Source organism: Vulpes lagopus, chromosome 4, assembly GCF_018345385.1.
Source record: "Vulpes lagopus strain Blue_001 chromosome 4, ASM1834538v1, whole genome shotgun sequence".
Lineage (NCBI taxonomy): Eukaryota > Metazoa > Chordata > Mammalia > Carnivora > Canidae > Vulpes > Vulpes lagopus.
Window position 1 is genome coordinate 121220048 of NC_054827.1, and position 17743 is coordinate 121237790.

Below are 17743 nucleotides of genomic sequence, written 5' to 3' on the forward strand. Positions count from 1 at the left end.
ATCCAGGCCATGCCCACCATCGTTCACTGGGTGTCCAGCCAGAGTTAAAGAGGGGACATAGAGCCTGGAAAGACATGGCCTGGCAGCCCAGTGAGCTGTGCTTAGCCTCAGTCGGGTGTGTTCAAACTTCTGGGAGCAGAGCCCCTGCTGTGCCCTGGAGACAGAGCAGTCAGACCCACATCCCTCAGCACCAAGTGCCCAGAGGAGCAGGTGAAAAGGAGGATTGTAAAGCTCTCGGCTATAGCAACCTACTTTCCTCTTTCATCTCCTACTAAAAGTACTATTTAGAAACAAAACAAGCCCACACAGCGCAGCTTCCCAAGTAAGTGTGAGCATGTGAAGTAGGCTCCCAGGCTCCCCTTCCCCATACCCCTGCAGGCGGGAGTGGGGTGCAGACCACAAACCAGCCACCAACTTAACAAGAGAGCAACCCACAGGAGTCTCTTGCCATAAGCTCACAAACAGAGAAAGAAAAAAGAAGGGGAAAAAAGCCAAAGAAAGATTTTTTTTAAAAATGGAGACTTTCTGAGACGTTCTCTGCATGACCCACCTGAGTCCTCCACAGTCATCCTGGGAAAGGAGGTGACTCAGCAGAACCCTGACATTCTCAGTAAGGCAGGCTGACAGATAAGCTGGGGAGAGTGGGGATAAACCTTTGTGAGTACATCCCTAGCTGGCGGATAAGTGGATGGATGGATGGATGGATGGATGGATGGATGGATGGATGGACGGAGAGATGGATAAGAGGAAAGATGGGTGGATGGGTAGGTCAGTAAGCGGATGGATGGGTGGATGGATAAGAGGATGGATGGATGGATGGATGGTGGGTCAGTCAGGTGCATGAACAGATGCATGGATGAGAGCAGGTACATAACAAGCAAAAGACAAACACAAAGTCTGGCCTGAAAGGAAACACAGCCTAAAGAGTGTTATAATCCTTCTTGTTCTATGACAGTACACAGCAGACTAAACAAATTGAGAACAAGAGCAATACTATTATAAAACCCATAAAGATGGGATCCCTGGGTGGCTCAGATGCTTAGTTGAGCATCTGCCTTCAGCTCAGGGTGTGATCCTGGAGACCCGGGATCGAGTCCCACATCGGGCTCCCTGCATGGAGCCTGCTTCTCCCTCTGCCTGTGTCTCTGCCTCTCTCTCTCTCTCTCTCTGTGTGTGTGTCTCTCATGAATAAATAAATAAAATCTTTAATAAAAAATAAAATAAATAAAACCAATAAAGAGGAAGTAAGAGACAAGATATATCTGAAAATCAAATTAGTGACATAGAAGAAAAGACTTTTGCAACAAAATTGTATTTTGAGTATGATGAGAACAGACTGGCTTTCCTGAAGAAGCAGAAACGTGAGGAATAGAGCACCTAGGGACTCTTAGAAACCTGCTAGTGAGTCCAAGTGAAAGAGCAGAGACAGAGAAGCCCAGTGGAAGGGCCTATCATGAGTCTTCTCGCCTCTACTCCACACAGAACCGAAGTTTCCAGCCACAAGGTGTGACACTACGACTGTGCCTTTGGTGAATGAAGTACATTCTGTGGCCATGACCCCAGGAGTGGTGGGAACAGAGGAGGAGCAGAAGGGGGCTGTTGGCCGAGCCTCCCTTGGCCATCTGAGCCACCAAGTAGCCTGAGTGCCCTGTGCCTGGTCCCCTCTGCCTGGTGGCACACTGCAGGGGACCCTGATCTGCATGGAGGACCTAGCGTGTTGGCCAGCATGGCTCTGACCTGCTATCCCCCTACTTTAGCTTCACTATAAACACCTGTAGTGATGTTTGCCTATATTGCCCAAGGTTGTTGGATTGAGTTGATTTTTTTTTTTTAAAGATTCATGTATTTATTTGAGAGAGAGAGCACGATGAGCAGGAGGAGGGGCAGAGGGAGAGACTATCAAGCAGACTCCCCATCGAGCAGGGAGCCCACTCGGGGCTTGATCCCATGACCCTGAGATCATGACCTGAGCCAAAATCAAGTCAGCCACCCAACCAACTGAGCCACCCAGGTGTCCTGGGGTTGATTTTTTAAAAGCCATTTTCTGCTTTACTTTTTCTTATTACTTAGGTTATTTATAGTACATATGTATCATTTTGCCCAAAAAGGCAAATATCCTCAAATATCAAATATGTACAACTAAACCAGGTATCAAGTGTCGGCAGCTAGAAGGAGAGATGTGGCAGGAAACTGGACACATCAGCTCCATGGCGCACCACTGCTGCCACCCACTGCACGGTCCTACTTCTCGGGGCCTCGGCTCTCACACTCTCAGCCTCTGGCATAAACGGAGTTATCATCCGTCTCTGGGCTCTGGCTTCTCGAGCTGAGCACCATCTCTGAGGCTCCTCTGTATAGATGTGTGCAATTGCAGGAGGAGTGATCTCAGGGCTCTCAAGGGCTCCGTTGTGTGAGTATGCCAGTTACTCACCTTTCCTGCCGGTGACATCTGGACCTGCCTAACAGTGTAGCCATCAAAATTGAAATGAAGCACCATGTAGCATGACAGGCACTGTGCTGGCACACAGCATAGCTCGTAGGGGAGAGCTGTAGCCTCCTCAGCCCTCACCAAGCATGGCTGCAGCTGGGCCTCCTCCTTGGGCTCTTCCAGGCCTTGTGCCTCACTCAGGGCACAAGGCTGAAGGTCTAAACTGCTCAATGGTGGCCATGTGGTCAGAAGCCCCTCTGTAGAAGATTTGCAAATTATATCTGGTGAAGGAGTCATATCCAAAACATACAAGAAAATCATACAATTCAGTAACAAAAAGATAAATAACCAGATAAAAAAAGACCTGCACAGACATTTTTCCAAAGACATGCAGATGGCCAATAGGCACTTGAAAAGATGCTCAACATCCCTCATCATCAGGGAAATGCAAGTCAAAACCACCATAAGGAATCACCTCACTCCCATCAGGGTGGCTCTCATCAAAGAGACAAAAACCAACAAGCGATGGTGAGGACGTGGAGTAAAGGGAACCCCTGTGCACTGTTGGTGAGAAGGTAAGTTGGTGTGGCTGCTGTGTAAACAGTATGGAGATTCTTCAAAAAATGAAAATAGAAGTACCCTATAATCCAGCAATCCTACCCATGCGTATTTCTCTCAAGGGACTGAAATCAGGAAGTCAAAGAGAAATCTGCATCCCCGTGTTCCCAATGGTCAAGACATGGAAACAAGTGCCGGTCAGGTGAAGAGACAAAGAAATCACAAATACCCATATGGAAGAGTATTATTTGATCCTCAAGAGAGAATTCTGCTTTGAGATAACATGGGCAAACTCAGAGGTCATTACGCTATGTGAAATAAGCCAGACACAGACAGTCAAATACTGCATGTTCTCCCTTGTGTGTGGGATCTAAAGTATAGCTGATATTTGAACAGCATGGGGACTGGGGTGCCCTAACCCTAATCCAATCCCTGCGCAGTCAAAAATCTGGAAATCCATGTATAACTTCTGACTCCTCAAAAACCTACCTACTAACAACCCACTATTGACCGGAAGCCTTACTGATGACATAGACAGTCCATCAACACATGTTCTGTGTTCTGTGTTAACATATGCTGTATTCTTACAATAACATAAGCCACAGAAAAGAAAATGTTATTAAGAAAAGCATAAGGAGGGATGCCTGGGTGGCTTAGCGGTTGAACGTCTGCCTTGTTAAAGGATCCTGGAGTCCCAGGATCAAGTTCTGCATCAGGCTCCCTCCATGGGGCCTGCTTCTCTCTCTCTGCCTATGTCTCTGTGTCTCCCTCTGTGTGTCTCTCATGAATAAATAAATAAAATCTTAAAAAAAATTATAAGGAAAATACACCTACAGGACTGTCCTGTGTTTATCGGGGGTGGGGGGTAGAATCTGTGTCTAAATGCACCTGTGCAATTCAAACTTGTGTTGTTCGAGGGTCAATTGTAGTCAAATTCATAGCAGCAAGAGTGAAATGGTGGTTAGTAGGGGCTGGGATTGAGGGCGGCGGGGTCACAGGAGATGCTGGTCAAGGTCTATAGTTTCACTTATAAGATGAGTAAGTTCTGAGGACCTAAGGTATAAATGGTGACCACACTTCACAAACTTGTATTGTACACTCGTGATTTGCTAAGACAGTCAATCTTATGGTCCCCATCCCCCACATACACACACAGGTAACCATGTGAGATGATGAATATATTAATTACTCTTGACTGTGGTAATCATTTCACAACATATATGTATATCAAATCATCATATCATATACCTTAAACACATACAGTTTTTATTTGTCAACTATGCCTCAATAAATCTGGGAAAAATTAAAATAATTATTAAAAAAAAAAACAAGAAACCCATGTGCAGAATATGATTACTGGTAACATGTGCCAAAATACACCCAGGCCAAGTACCAAGTGTGGTCAAGGATGCGTGGCCTGAATTAGTGGCCTTCCTCTTGGACGGCACCTTCCCCATGGCCCAAGGTCCATGACACGTTTAATCTTAGTGGCTGGCTAAAAATGACATGTTTAGTTGCCCTCTGCTCTGATCACAGTTACTAAACGATCCTAACCTGCTAGCACAGCCTCTTAGCTGCCACTTACAGAGGAACTAACTAGCAGAAGATGTCTCCCCATCTCCTCACTACTGAGCACTGACTAAGGTAGGACAGGCACTGCCTCAGAGTTTGCAAAGCCAAGGCCTGTGTGCTGGGTTGATGAGGCCAACCATCAGCTGCCTGGTGGCAAGGACCTCTGGTGCACAGCCTTCCCTGTCACTCCTGATGCGCCAGCCCAGGGACATACCCGCCATCTTCCCTCTTCCCCGCGGTTTACCTAACTTTGCACGCCCTTGAAAAGGACAGACAGAAAAGTAGGGTAGAGAGTAGACTTAAAATCAAAGGCCATCTGCATTCAGAAAACAAAGAAGAATTAAAGATCACAGGTCCTTCATCTGGTATTATTTCTGATTTCAAAAAGGTTCATTTCTATGTCAAAACACTAATCAAAACTAGTGGAAACGACAGCTATTGGTTTATGGCATGGAGCTTACGAATGACTTCAAAAATAGGTGTCTGTGCTAGTATGAGGTGGTGGATGGAAGCTTCTGGAGAAAGATAAGAGCCTGCCCACCCCTGTTCCATGTGGGCCGGCACATGGAAAGAGGCCCACCCACACTTGGGTGCTCAGGCCTTGGCCGCAGCCCCACAATCCAACCAGACCTCTCTGCTTTTGTGCTCTACCAGATGGGGTTCTACTACTGAGCTTGTCTGCTTGTGTTTTAAGAGGGTTTCACTAAGAAATAAAAACTTTGAAAGCCACTGTCCCAACCAAGCATCCAGCTAGCAACTGCACATCCTGTGAGGGCCTTAATTCAGTCATTCATCCAGCAGACACCCTCTGTGTCACCTGCGGTGTGTGGCACTGAGGCCGCCACAGGGAGGCCACCTGCTAGTGGGTGGACGGGCAGGCCACACAGCCACCCAGATGAGTAATTAGGATGGAGGTCCTCGTCAGCAGTGCTGGTCGGAAACAAAGCCAGGCTGATACTCAGAGGGAAGCTGCTGGCGGGTGCAGCCCCCGTGACGAGCTGCCGCAACATGGGGAGCATGCTGGTGCGCACATGGCCTGAGGGCACATGAGAGCAGCGCAGGAGGACAGTGCCTGGCGAGGCACGGGAAAGGACTACCTCCACCCCTGGCAGCTCTGGGCAGGGGGAGGGCATGCCCGCTGGGTGTTAGTGGGGGAAGACAGCACTTTAGGAGATGGGAGCATGAGGAGGTAGAGTGGACATGCCCCCCAGGAGACAGAGGGGCTCTGGGACCAGCACGCTGGGGGAGCTGAGGGTTGGGCGGGTGAAGTTGTGCTCATGAAACAGCTGGGGTGGGGGCGTTGTGTGTGTGGCTCCTGCAGGGACCATCCCCGGGGCCGTGCTCCCCCTCACTCCTCCCTTTTCAACTTCAAAAGCCACATCTAGTAATGGCAGAAACCAGCCTAACCTTTTGGGGACGTAGGAGTTGAGTGGGAGGGGAGCCCTGGCAAAGCTGCCGGGTGCAGGGTAAAAAAAGGACAGAAATGAAATATGAGAGTGAGCTTTTATGACAGTAAAGCTGCACTGTTCTGAAACTCAGACTGGGAGAGCTGGACGCCCCTCAGGTGCCCACTCTGGAGGCTCATGGCTGCCACCTCTGCATTCCTGGTTTTCAGCTGTGGGCATTCTCTGTGAACAAGTGTTTGAGTACCTTCCCTCACGGCAGACTACTTCATTTCTAAGCTTTTCTATAATGCTAGAATGCTCTTCCTTTCCTTGAGACAGAATCTGCCCCGGACTTCACCCTGGGTGGCCCTCCACAGAAGCTGACCTCTGACCCTGCCTGCACAGGGGTCAGACGAGCCCCTCTCCTTGTGAGAAAGTGGAAAATACTCTTCAAGTTTCAAAGATCACAAAAACAGCTTTGTCCACTTCCTTCAAATAAAGCCACACAACTAGATGGTGAGAAGCTGCAAGAGAAAGGGATGCTACATGAAAGGGAAGACAAGTTACCAACCATATTTCCGAGTGAGTGACTACTCGTCACCAAAGCCACACACGATGTCCATGTGGAGACCCCAATCCGTGAGCAGGAGGCTCCCCAGGCCCTGCCCTCCTCCTGCAGTGACTATGCTGTTGGGGCTCCCAGGTCCCTCGGGGAGCCTGAACCCCCCGCCCCCGGCCAGCATGGCCCCTCAAACATCCGTGTGTGGAAACCCATTCAACAGGCTCCTGTCTGTCTGTGGCTGGGGAGGCGTCCCTGGGAAGTAGGGTCAGGGGCTAGGGGGCCTGGAGCTGGAGCTGGGGCACGATGGGGCAGGAAGCTGGGCACCATGAGCCTCAGCAGCCAGAGTTGCCTCCGCGGGCTCTGTGCACGGCCCCATCTCAGGGTCTGAACCCCAATCTCAGCCACTAACCTGGTGTCATGGTGGCCCCCTTCTGCCTCAAGGTGCTCATCTGTAAAGACGGCAGAATATAACACATACCTCCTAGAACTAGCATGCAAATTCAGTGAGAAACGTTTTCTTCTCAAAAATCAGAAGAGAAACCGAAGATGGGAAAATAATAAAAGCATAAAAAAACAAAACATATCTAAGCTGTCTGGAGCAGTTCCTGAGCTCCAGGGTGTGCTCATGAAACAGTGAGCCCCTGGCATGGAGGAGGGCCCGTGCACCCCAGGTCACAGGGGCAGGAGGCCCTGCCTCACAGTGGGGTGCTGCTTCCTCAGGAAGGACACAGGACCGTGGGGGGCCCCCACACTTGGGGGGCTCGGCTTCGGACGCACTGAGTAGACAAGATACCCAAGTTCCAGGGTCCCGCACTTGCTGCTGACAGAACCAAACTGTCTCAATGACTGACTTCATATTTACGATGAAACTGAACTTCTCACATTTATAAATCTCCTGCAAAAATGATTGTCTTCTACCAGAAAAGACAAACTGGAACACAGTAGAAAGGGGAAGCATGAAGAGAATGTTATAAAAACCACTCACTTTTATTCTGGATTTGGTTACTGGTCCTATTTCTTTCCATTAAGGGAAATTGTTCCCACTCCCAGCTGAAGACTGATTAAATGGCATGATTATCACTGCACATAAAATAGGGAACGTAATTCCTTTTATTAAAATAAATCCACAAATACAACCTTCAGGCTCCGTGGCCTCAGGTATCAGCACGTCTGTAATTTGAGAGGTGCTCCACTGGCACCCCTGTGAGCAAGCAGCAGGGAGCAGGGCCGCAGGCTCCACAGGCCAGGCCGCCCTCCGCTCCCACAGCTCTGTCCAGGGCCCGCCAGCAGAGCCAGCGGTTGTGGGACAACAGACAGCATCGAGAAAACCACACTTACTTTCTCTCTCCCTTGCAGTCCCCAGGCCCCCTTGAACCCTGCACCTGTCCCCTCTGGCCGCCACCGCCTGCTCCCAGACTCACAGCCAGCAGACCATGAAAACACAGAGCTTGTACCTTTTGATAAACTAGAAAATTCAACTCTCAAAAGGCAAAGAATAGATTAATTAAAACATGTGACAAACAAAACACAACTTGTAAGCATAAGGACTTTCATGAGTACTAGAACCCTGGACCCACTACTCAGCTACAGGACAAGGTTACACCTGAGCAACTTCCAGTCGGAGAGGACACCTGTAGCCTCTCAGTGTTGGATTGCTCCCAGGAAAGGAGTCTCCTCGGACAACATGACCCAGAGGCAGGAAGAAGGCTTCCTCTCCACCCCGGGGCCTCCACTCACCCACTGCGCTCTTCCTAGGAAAGGGACACATAGCACCTGAGTCTCACCCGAAATTCCAGAATTGCTCAAATTCGGCCAGAGCTTTGAAATCTTCACTTGCTGCTTAGCAAGATGGCGTGTTTAAACTTGTTGGCACAGGCGTGGGACGGGACGTGCTGCAGCCGACGCCGGCGCGGCCACAAGGCCTCCACCCGCTCAAGGCCAGGCTCCTAACATGTCTCTGCAATGAACGGCTTCCAGAACTCGCGTCCCGGCCACCTGGGAGCCACGCGAGCTCCCTCGACATCAGCCCTGACCCGAACCCTCCCCCAGGGCATGGGGAGAGGCAAGTAAATCACCTCTTCCAGGTGGATCGGTGGCAAATACACATTCACAATTTGAACACTTCATTAAAAAAAATAAAAATATACATCAGAAATGGGGACTTACCGCCATCAGACACAGTTGCAGACTGAAAGAAAAGAGAGAGAGACATGAGTTAATTAAGCCTCATGACAAGTCAGGAACCAACAGGTCCACAGTGTGAGCACGGTGACCGAGGACGCGCGGACACCTTGGTGAGCCGGTGAGCCGAGTGCCCGCTCCCACTTCCTGAGTGAACCCCGCCCAGGCCGGGCGGGCCAGGGCCACAGGGCTCTGCGCAAGTCATCACCACTCTCCTCTGAAGAGATCAAATCCCAGCATGCTTGACACCATGAAGGACACCTTGAAGAAAGTGGCTTAGGAACCCACATCAGTGTGGGCAGCATGGGGGGAGGGGGCGGTCCCGCCCCCGTGCCCTACATTCAGTGGTGCCCCACTCAGTGCCCACACTGCGCTAGGCCACTCTATCACCTCCCTGAGTGGGACCCCCAATGCCCCCATCCCCATGTGTGGTGACAGGTGCTGCTGCCAGCACAGCAGGGGTCCGTCCTGCAGCCTGCCCACCAGGTGGGAGCCTGCAGAGTGTGGGATGGGAGCAGAGGAGGGCAGCTGGCTCCAAGGCTCCAGGGCAAGAGTGAACAAGTTGTGGAAGAGAACAGGCCAGTAGGAAGCAGGAGGCTGTGAGGGAGGCCCTGGAATGACAGCTGGCCAGAGTAACAAAAGGCTCATCTGAGGAAGACTCCTTGCAGGCACTGTGCAGGCCAGTAGGGAAGTGGGGGGAGGGGAGGGGCAGCTGAGGAAAGAGCCCTCAAACAAGGGATGCAGGAGCCCACAGGGGACACCTTGCAATCTCACCGCATGCACGTCCTGGTCACAGTAGAGGCCGGAGCCCCCAGCACAGCATGCAGGCCAGGCCCCCAAGGCACGGGTGCTGGGACACTGGCGATGGGCCTCCCCTGGCAGCCTGCTGGCCTTCACTATGCACAGGACCAAACCTCGCAGCTACGCACTCCTCAGTGGTCACCAAAGCTCCCCTTGGGCTCAGGCCTGGACTATGGAATCCCTGGGACTCCGGAGGGGAAAAAAGACATGCACCCGTATCCTCTCTGCTGAGACAAGTGAGACCAGTGTGCGGGATATGAGGAAGGGCTTCTCACAGGCACAGCTGACAGCCCGTTCCTAGCACCAGGCCTCCCTAAATCTCACCACCCAGCCTACATGGAAGATGGGGGACCTCTCCCATTCTGAGCCCCTCACCTCTTGGGACTTGGATCTGAGCCAGCCCTGGGCCATCAGCCCTCACCAACCAAGGGTCTGGCCTTCATTACAGAAGCATGGGGTGGGCTCCTTCCAAGGCTGACACGTACATTAAGGTCAATCTCCTACAATCATGTTATAAATTCAGTAGTATCAGAGGCACGTTATTCCCTTGAGATTGATTATGAGAAGAAAATCCACAAGGAAGGCCACACACAAAATCAGAAATACTGCCAATAATATCTGAGAAATAAATCATAAAATGCAAACTTCATAAATATGAAGGCCATGGTCAACTTCATGTTATGATCACAATGAAAACTACATTCTCAGGCTTTAGCAGATGGAACAGATGCACTACAAAGCTCTACACCCATCCCCAGAATGAACCAAGACCCATGGTCCAGGACGGAGGTGGGAGCGAGAGTGGGGTGCAGTAGAGTGGCAGCACGGGGTGCCACATGGACGAGGCGGGCAGGACACTGCCAGACTCTAGGCTGGGGGCCTTAGGTGCAGTGCCAACAGATCCAGGTAAAGCTCAACAAACATGCTTTTTTAAAAAGTACACTTTAAGGGATCCCTGGGTGGCTCAGCAGTTTAGCGCCTGCATTCGGCCCAGGGCGTGATCCTGGAGTCCCGGGATTGAGTCCCGCATCGGGCTCTCTGCATGGAGCCTGCTTCTCCCTCTGCCTATGTCTCTGCCTCTCTCTCTGTGTCTCTCATGAATAAATAAATTTTTTTTAAAGTATACTTTTTTAGGGATCCCTGGGTGGCGCAGCGGTTTGGCGTTTGTCTTTGGCCCAGGGCGCGATCCTGGAGACTCGGGATCGAATCCCACATCAGGCTCCCGGTGCATGGAGCCTGCTTCTCCCTTTGCCTGTGTCTCTGCCTCTCTCTCTCTCTGTGTGACTATCATAAATAAATAAAAATTTAAAAAAAATTTAAAAAAAAATAAAGTATACTTTTTTAGAACAGTTTTATATTTATAGAAAAATTATGAAGACAGGACAAAGACAAACATGCTTTTAATATATTGCTGCTCCCAAACCACCAAAGTTGCCGCTGGTAAGACCCAGAGGCTGGGCTGGGCATCGGGTGTAGGGCACAGCCCACACACCCTGGGAAACCTGGACAAAGATGCCCACTCCCTAATTCCTCTGGGAGAGAAGCAGCCTTCTCTCCCAGGCAACTGAGGCCTGCAGGAGTTCCAAAAAGTGAGACCACCCAAGTAAGTGCTTACAATTCAAAAAGGCCCCCAAACCCGGGAAAAAAGCCCACCAGGAGAAACAGCCAGCAGAAACTACAACTAATAGAGCCTTGGGCACTGGAAAATTCTGATATAGAATGCCACATGGCTCTGAAATCGTCCATAGAAGCTGTGATACGGAGGAGAAGTAGTAAAGTGGCAGCCGTGAAACACACCCTCCATGAGGCGTCTGACAACGAACCACACTTCAATAAGACACCCGGTAGAGGCTGGCAGAGGGAGGCTGCTGAAGAGAGAGTCTGGGAACTGGAAGCCATCCCTGAAACGGTCACAATGGCAGCAGCTCGGAGACAAGGACGGCTGGGAGTGAGCTGAGGGTGGAGAGGTGCAAGGCCTGGATGCCAGGTGAACTCTTTCAGAAAGGAGAGCTGTCCTGCTGGTGCCAGAGCTCACAGCCCACAGGCCACCCCCGGGGACCCCTCACGCACACCCTCCAGGAGAGGCACTCCACAGTCCTCGGGCCTCCGTTGTGCACCACGTTCCAGGAGCAACTCAACATCTCTGAGCCACAGCTTCAAATGTGCATTTCCTTCCCTTCCCCCAGCTTGGGAGGGTGTGTACAGAGAGCATTTCTCAAGCCTAAAATGCTAAGGAAAGTTCAGGGCACCTGGGTGGCTTAGTGAGTGAAGTGTCTGACTCTTAGTTTTGGCTCAGGTCATGATCTCAGGGTCCTGGGATCCAGCCCCACATTAGGCTCCCTGCTCAGCAGGGAGTCAGCTTTACCCTCTCCTTCCACCCCTGTCCTGCTGATGCTCAGTCACTCTCTCTCAAATAAATAAACGAAATATTTAAAAAATATATACATATATCCCTGGATACAAAACCACTGTCCTCTTCCAAGTTCACATATTTTCAGAGAAATGGATGATGACTATACCATTCCTGACCAGATTATTTAATTTGCAAATAAATAATGTATAATCACCATTAACCTAACTCTTCTTTTTTTCTGTCCAATATTTATTTTACTTTACCAGCACACACTGGGGAGTGGCAGAGCCAGGCCATTACATCAGCCGATCCCTGCTCAACACCCCAACTCCTTAGGCCCTGAGATGGACTGTGGCAGCAGGTGAGGAGTACGGATCAGGGGGCTTCACTTCAGGAGGAGATAAGGCCTAGAGAGGTGAAGTGATCTGCCCACGGTGCTGGCAGGAAGGAGCCAGGGAGGTGCCTGTGGGGAGCACAGAGCACAACAGGCTTTACTGGTGGCCAGTGCTCAGTGCTGGGGGCAGGTGAGGGTAAAGGGGACAATGAGGAGGGGCGGGCAGACAACCTGCCAACAACAGGGAGGTGGAAAAGACAGAGAATCCCCAAATCGTTTCTATTTGCCTCAGGATCAATGACATGTCTGATTCTGACCCAAGTTACCCTTACAAAGCCTGGTTTGCATTTTTTTTTTAGCACAGCCTTGCTGACGGGGGCAGGGGGGGTGTCCAAAATGGCAAAGCTTCAGAAACTCCCACAGATACTTCCCATAGAGCATCCCCACAGAGGGGCATCTGCTGCTCAGTGTTGCTTAAAATCAGGCATTTGCAATGTCTCAGCACACTGAGACCACTGGACCACCATAAACATTTTTATGAATTAAAACTTAACCTCCCCAAAGTTTATTCTCAGACCTAGGACAATCTACATCAATAATTCATTTTCACAGGGGGATCCCTGGGTGGCTCAGCAGTTTAGTGCCTGCCTTCAGTCCAGGGCGTGATCCTGGAGTCCCGGGATTGAGTCTCACATCGGGCTCCCTGCATGGAGCCTGCTTCTCCCTCTGCCTGTGTCTCTGCCTCTCTCTCTCTGTCTCTCATGAATAAATAAAATTTTAAAAAAAATTCGTTTTCATTAGTCTGTACTTGTGGGCTCTTCCACGTTCCCACATCTACGTGTTACACTTAAGCAGAACCGCAAAACAAGCTGCCAGTGAAGTTAGCGTTTCTCTGCACTCACAATTTAAACATGTACCATAAGGAAACAGCTCTAAAGTGTTCTATAACATGCCTGCCGGACTAAGATTTACACTAACATAAATGTATTTATTTGGAAGAAACTTACAAAGTATTTTAGATATGCAATTTAAGTCCACACAATCTCCATTTCTTGGGTCAGCCTCTTAAACCTGACAATTCAGTGGAAATCGGATCTATTCCGAGCAGGAAATCTGGACCACACGTTCCATGGATATTTTATCTTGAATTAATGGAGTGAGTTTAAGATCACTAATATAAAGGGAACTTTATATTACAAATATATGACAAACTAGCCTCTATCAAGGCTGATCCTGCTTGTAACTTTAGACAAGAGAAAAGTACTAAACTATACTGTTGTCAAATTACTTTGATATATAATAATATATAAAAATATCAATTTTCAATTTTGAGCCACTGACAAAATTTCCTATCTTGGACATAAAAAGTATTAATCAGTCATATCTGAGTCCTAAATAAAAGACCAAAGGTTGCAAGTTGCCCAAATGCATCAAATATTCTGAATACAAAGAGAAGATAAATAACCCAAATGATGGAAAACCTTAAGAATTTAGCAATCCTTGGACACCTGGGTGACTCAGTGTTTGAGCATCTGCTTTTGGCTCAGATCATGATCCCGGGGTCTAGGATCGAATTCCTCATCGGGCTCCCTCTGAGGAACCTGCTTCTTCCTCTGCCTGTGTCTCTGCCTCTCTGCGGGCTTCTCATGAATGGATAAATAAAATTAAAAAAAAAAAAAAAGAATTTAACAATCCTATTTGTATCTAATATATATTTATTTGACTTTTTAAAAACTCGATCATTGGAACGCCTGGGTGGCTCAGTCAGTTGGACGTCTGCCTTTGGCTCAGGTCAGGATCCAAGGGTCCTGGGATCAAGCCCTGCATTGGGATCCCTGCTCAGTGAGGTGTCTGCTTCTCCCTTTCCTTCTGCCTGCTCATGCACACCTGTTCTCTCTCTCTCTCATTCTAATAAATATATAAAATGAAAACTTGATCATTTCAGTTTTAAGTGACTCCTCGCTGGACTGAGTACAGAAGAGAGCGGGCTCATGTTGGGGCCTGTTGGGCGGTGTGCCCTGACTCGGGCTCTGTGGGCCCAGGGGTCTTCACACCCAGCCACAACCCCCTAAGGAGCTTTCAAATCAATTCAGTGGCCCCGAGCCACATTTGTCAACCAAGAAGTCAGATGGATAGAAAACTGTGAAAGGAAAATACTAAATACTTGCCATGGTTCATGCTGTGCTCAAGCCTAGCTTCAGAGTTGCACATGGGTGTGCATGTGGGTCCGCACATCACGTGCATGAGGTCCTGATGTGACCCCATCTCCCCCTGTGGGGTGTCGTCCCAGGACTCTGAGAGCCTCTGTGGAGAGGACCCAGCCCCTCCTGTGCCTTCAGCTTAGAGCACCTCCTGCTCCCCCACTCCCCCTACAGCCCCACCTGGCCAGTCCACCTACCTGGCTGTAGCTTCAGCTACACCTTAAGCCTTCCTTGCCAGGCCCCTGAGGTGAGTCCAACCACACAGTCTGATGTCTGCCCTCACAGGTCAGTTCCCAGGTCCCTTGGCTGCGGGGCCCAGGAGTGACATCCCACAGACCTCCCAGAGAGCCTGGTGAGGGGGCTGTGCTCGGTGCCTGTCCCCACACTGGGAGGCCACAGTGTTTGATCCCACCCCCAGGTCTCTCCATGTTCATGAGTATAAGTCACAAGCACACACACCCTCCATACTACTGCTTTCCAACAAGTCCAATCAAAAAGACAGCTGGATGTACGGCTCACAGGGAGGCAGGGAAGGGGCACCTATTCCTAAGGTTCAAACTATGATGTTCATAACAAAGGATTTCTGTGTTCTAGGAAATAGGGAAGACATGGGGTGAATGACACAGGGTGAAGGTGCTCCAGACGTGTTCTGTGACACACAGTGACAAATGGGACATGGGTGAGGGTGGAGCCATCATAGCACAACACAGCACACCACAGTGCACTCAGCCCAAGGGGGAGAGGGGACGGGGCAATTGAGGGCCTTCAAGCAGATGCAGGCAGAGCCCCAGAGCTCAGAATCGGACCTGGCCTCTCTCTCTAAGGTGTGTATCCCAAAGACTTCTTCATTCTTCAATAAAATCAGAAGAGACCCAATCAGGCCAAACCCACAATGACAGCTTTTTCTCAAAACTCAAGAGTGAACATCCCATCATGTACATGGTGAAGCCTAAGAGCAAATTCTGAAAACACACAGGCTCCACACTAATGCTAAGTATTCAGTGTGAACACCTGATTGCACCCCAAAATCCTCTGACCTTGATGTAAAGACCATAAATCCCTTTTTCTCACCAGCTGTCCCAAGTTTCAGAAAGACATAGAAGGTCTGGGAGGACACCCATGACTTAACATCCCAACAGGACAGCACTGAACTGCTAGCAAAGTGGAGGTAAGCATGGCCTGCCTAGGAGGCTCTGTGGGCCGCGGCCCTACATCTAGCTCTCAGACGGACACTGTTGCATAGGAGCTCCTCCTGAAGGAAACGGACATGCAGGGACATGCAGAGGCCGAATCCAAGCCCCACTCTTGTGTGAAGTTGAAGCCCAACCCCAGGGATGCGCTTTCTCATAAAGGCCAAGGTGTGTTGGTGGTTTTAAAACCTCCACCCACAAGCTGGAGTTGAGCCGCAAGCTGGAGCCCTCCATCCTCCCAGGCTGGCTCCATCGGCTCCCGGCAGCCCCTGGGCTCCAGCTGTTGCCCTGTGGGTCCTGGGGTGTGGCCTCCACCTTCAGGGTCAGGCAGAGCCTCGGGAGATTCAGCTGATATTGCTTCTACGCGTCAATGTGTCCTGCACATGTGGGCTGCATGCGACAAAGCCACATATCCAAAATGGGCAGCTCCGCTCCCAAGTGCTCATGCTGGGGGTTGAGGATGAATCCAAAAATGTCAGATCCCTGCTGCCTGGGCAAGTCAGGTGTCACAGGGGAGCATGGCACAGAGAAGGGCAAATGAGGCTGTCCCCTTGGGGTGTCGATGAAGACAGGCTGATGAGCAGCCCCCAGGGCTGCAGGCAAGAGAGCAGGGTGGGGGCGTGGAAGGGAGAATGCAGAGGGACAGGTCTGGAATGCCGAGTCCATGGGCCTGCTGACATGGGCTCCAGGGATGGCTTGGGTGAGGGGCAGGGGAACCCCAGGGAGAAGCCCAAGTCTGACTTGGTCACTAGTCCCCACCTGCCTCCTGCACATCCAGAGGGAGCTGGGAGTGGACATGGACCTGCTGCCAGGTCGGAAGCCAGGGTCCCTGATGCAAGAGGCAGGCTGGCAAGGGCAGCCTCTACATGACAGCTGGGAGGCACGTGGAGCAGAGAAGCCAGGTAGAGGGATCTGAGGGGAGGGGGCCCCCAGGATAGTTGGTCAAACTCTAGGACACCCAAACAAATGCTGTTTTAGGAAATCTGGTTTTTCTTTCATGAGAGGACGATAAGCACGGACAGATGAGTCATTCCAGGATGGAGGGTGAAAAGGGACAGGGCGCTGGGCAACCCCCACAGGGTCAGGGGGAAAGGAGCCTGCATGTAGGTCACGCCACAGGGAGGTGCAGAAGACAGGGCCATCATCGCTGAAGGAAAGCTGCCAGGGCACGGTGGCCCAGCACTTATTAAAAGAAAGGGGAAGACAGGCAAACAGAGGTGAAGTCCCCTTAACACACACTAGGAGGTCTTCTTGTATAGCCAGAGTCAGAGCCCCAGAAAGTGGGAGAGGAATCTGTGCAACCAGTGCATTCAGTGGCATAAACGCGATCACCCTGACAGACCAAGGCCCCTCCCCCACCAGTTGTAGGGTGGAAAGAGATCTGGGGCAAAGTACGCACCGACTGGGCCAGCCCTGGGCAGAGGCCAGCCCACCGGACACGGGCCCGTGGCCCTCCACCTGGCTCTCCCCGGGACTGTGGGAGCCCCATGAGAGGGACAGGCTGATGGCAGACACAGGCAGTGAACAGAAGTCTGTTCATCTGAGCTAAAAAAGGAGAAACTCAGTCAAATGCAAAAGAATTTCGAGCAGCCCACCCAGCTCATCCTAAGGTTGGGAGCCAGCCGGGCGGGAGGCGGCCTGACACGTCAGCCCACAGAAGGGCACGCCTGACACACTCGCTCCCGTCCCACAGCCAGCCTGGCAGCCAGGCAGCCCACACGGCCCCAGGGACCCGCTCGGCCACCCCCGGGACACCTAAACCCCGCTATCCGCCCTGTGACAAGAGCTGAGTTCATCAAGGCTCCAGCCCTGCCGCGTGACCGCTCTGCCTTCTTCCCCAAGCCTGGGCTGACCCTCCTCGCCGTCACTGCTCTGTCTTCCTCCAGCCTCTCCAGGCCTTTCTGCGGGACCTGAATGCCCGCTGCATACCCTCTGCACACCCCGACCAGGCACCGGTGCTGGCGTGGGAGCCCCGAGCATGGCTGCTCCCACTGCTCATACCCCGAGGCCCAAGGTGGGACAGGCTCCGAACACTTGACTGTGTCCTCCCAGTGAAGTTCTTCTTATTTTCAAATCCTACCCAGAGCCCCAGTGCACGAAGAGGTGAAAGCCCCTTGGTCTCTGGAAATTTTTTTCCCTCATACTCTAGCAGCCTGAACACAGCTGCCCAGGCAGACA

General features: G+C 51.0%; 1 protein-coding gene across 5 annotated transcripts in view; it reads right to left on the minus strand.

The window, feature by feature from the left end:
- RGS12 (regulator of G protein signaling 12) overlaps positions 1–17743 on the minus strand; it is a 119061-nt gene that overhangs the window by 42298 nt on the left and 59020 nt on the right. For all 5 annotated transcript variants that reach the window (XR_005987305.1, XR_005987304.1, XM_041752003.1 and 2 more), the window contains exon 4: positions 8672–8693. Coding sequence is in view for 3 of the 5 variants with exons in the window: in XM_041752003.1 (XP_041607937.1) it covers positions 8672–8693 (22 nt within the window). In the remaining 2 variants the exon portion in view is untranslated. The remainder of the gene's footprint in view (positions 1–8671; positions 8694–17743) is intronic.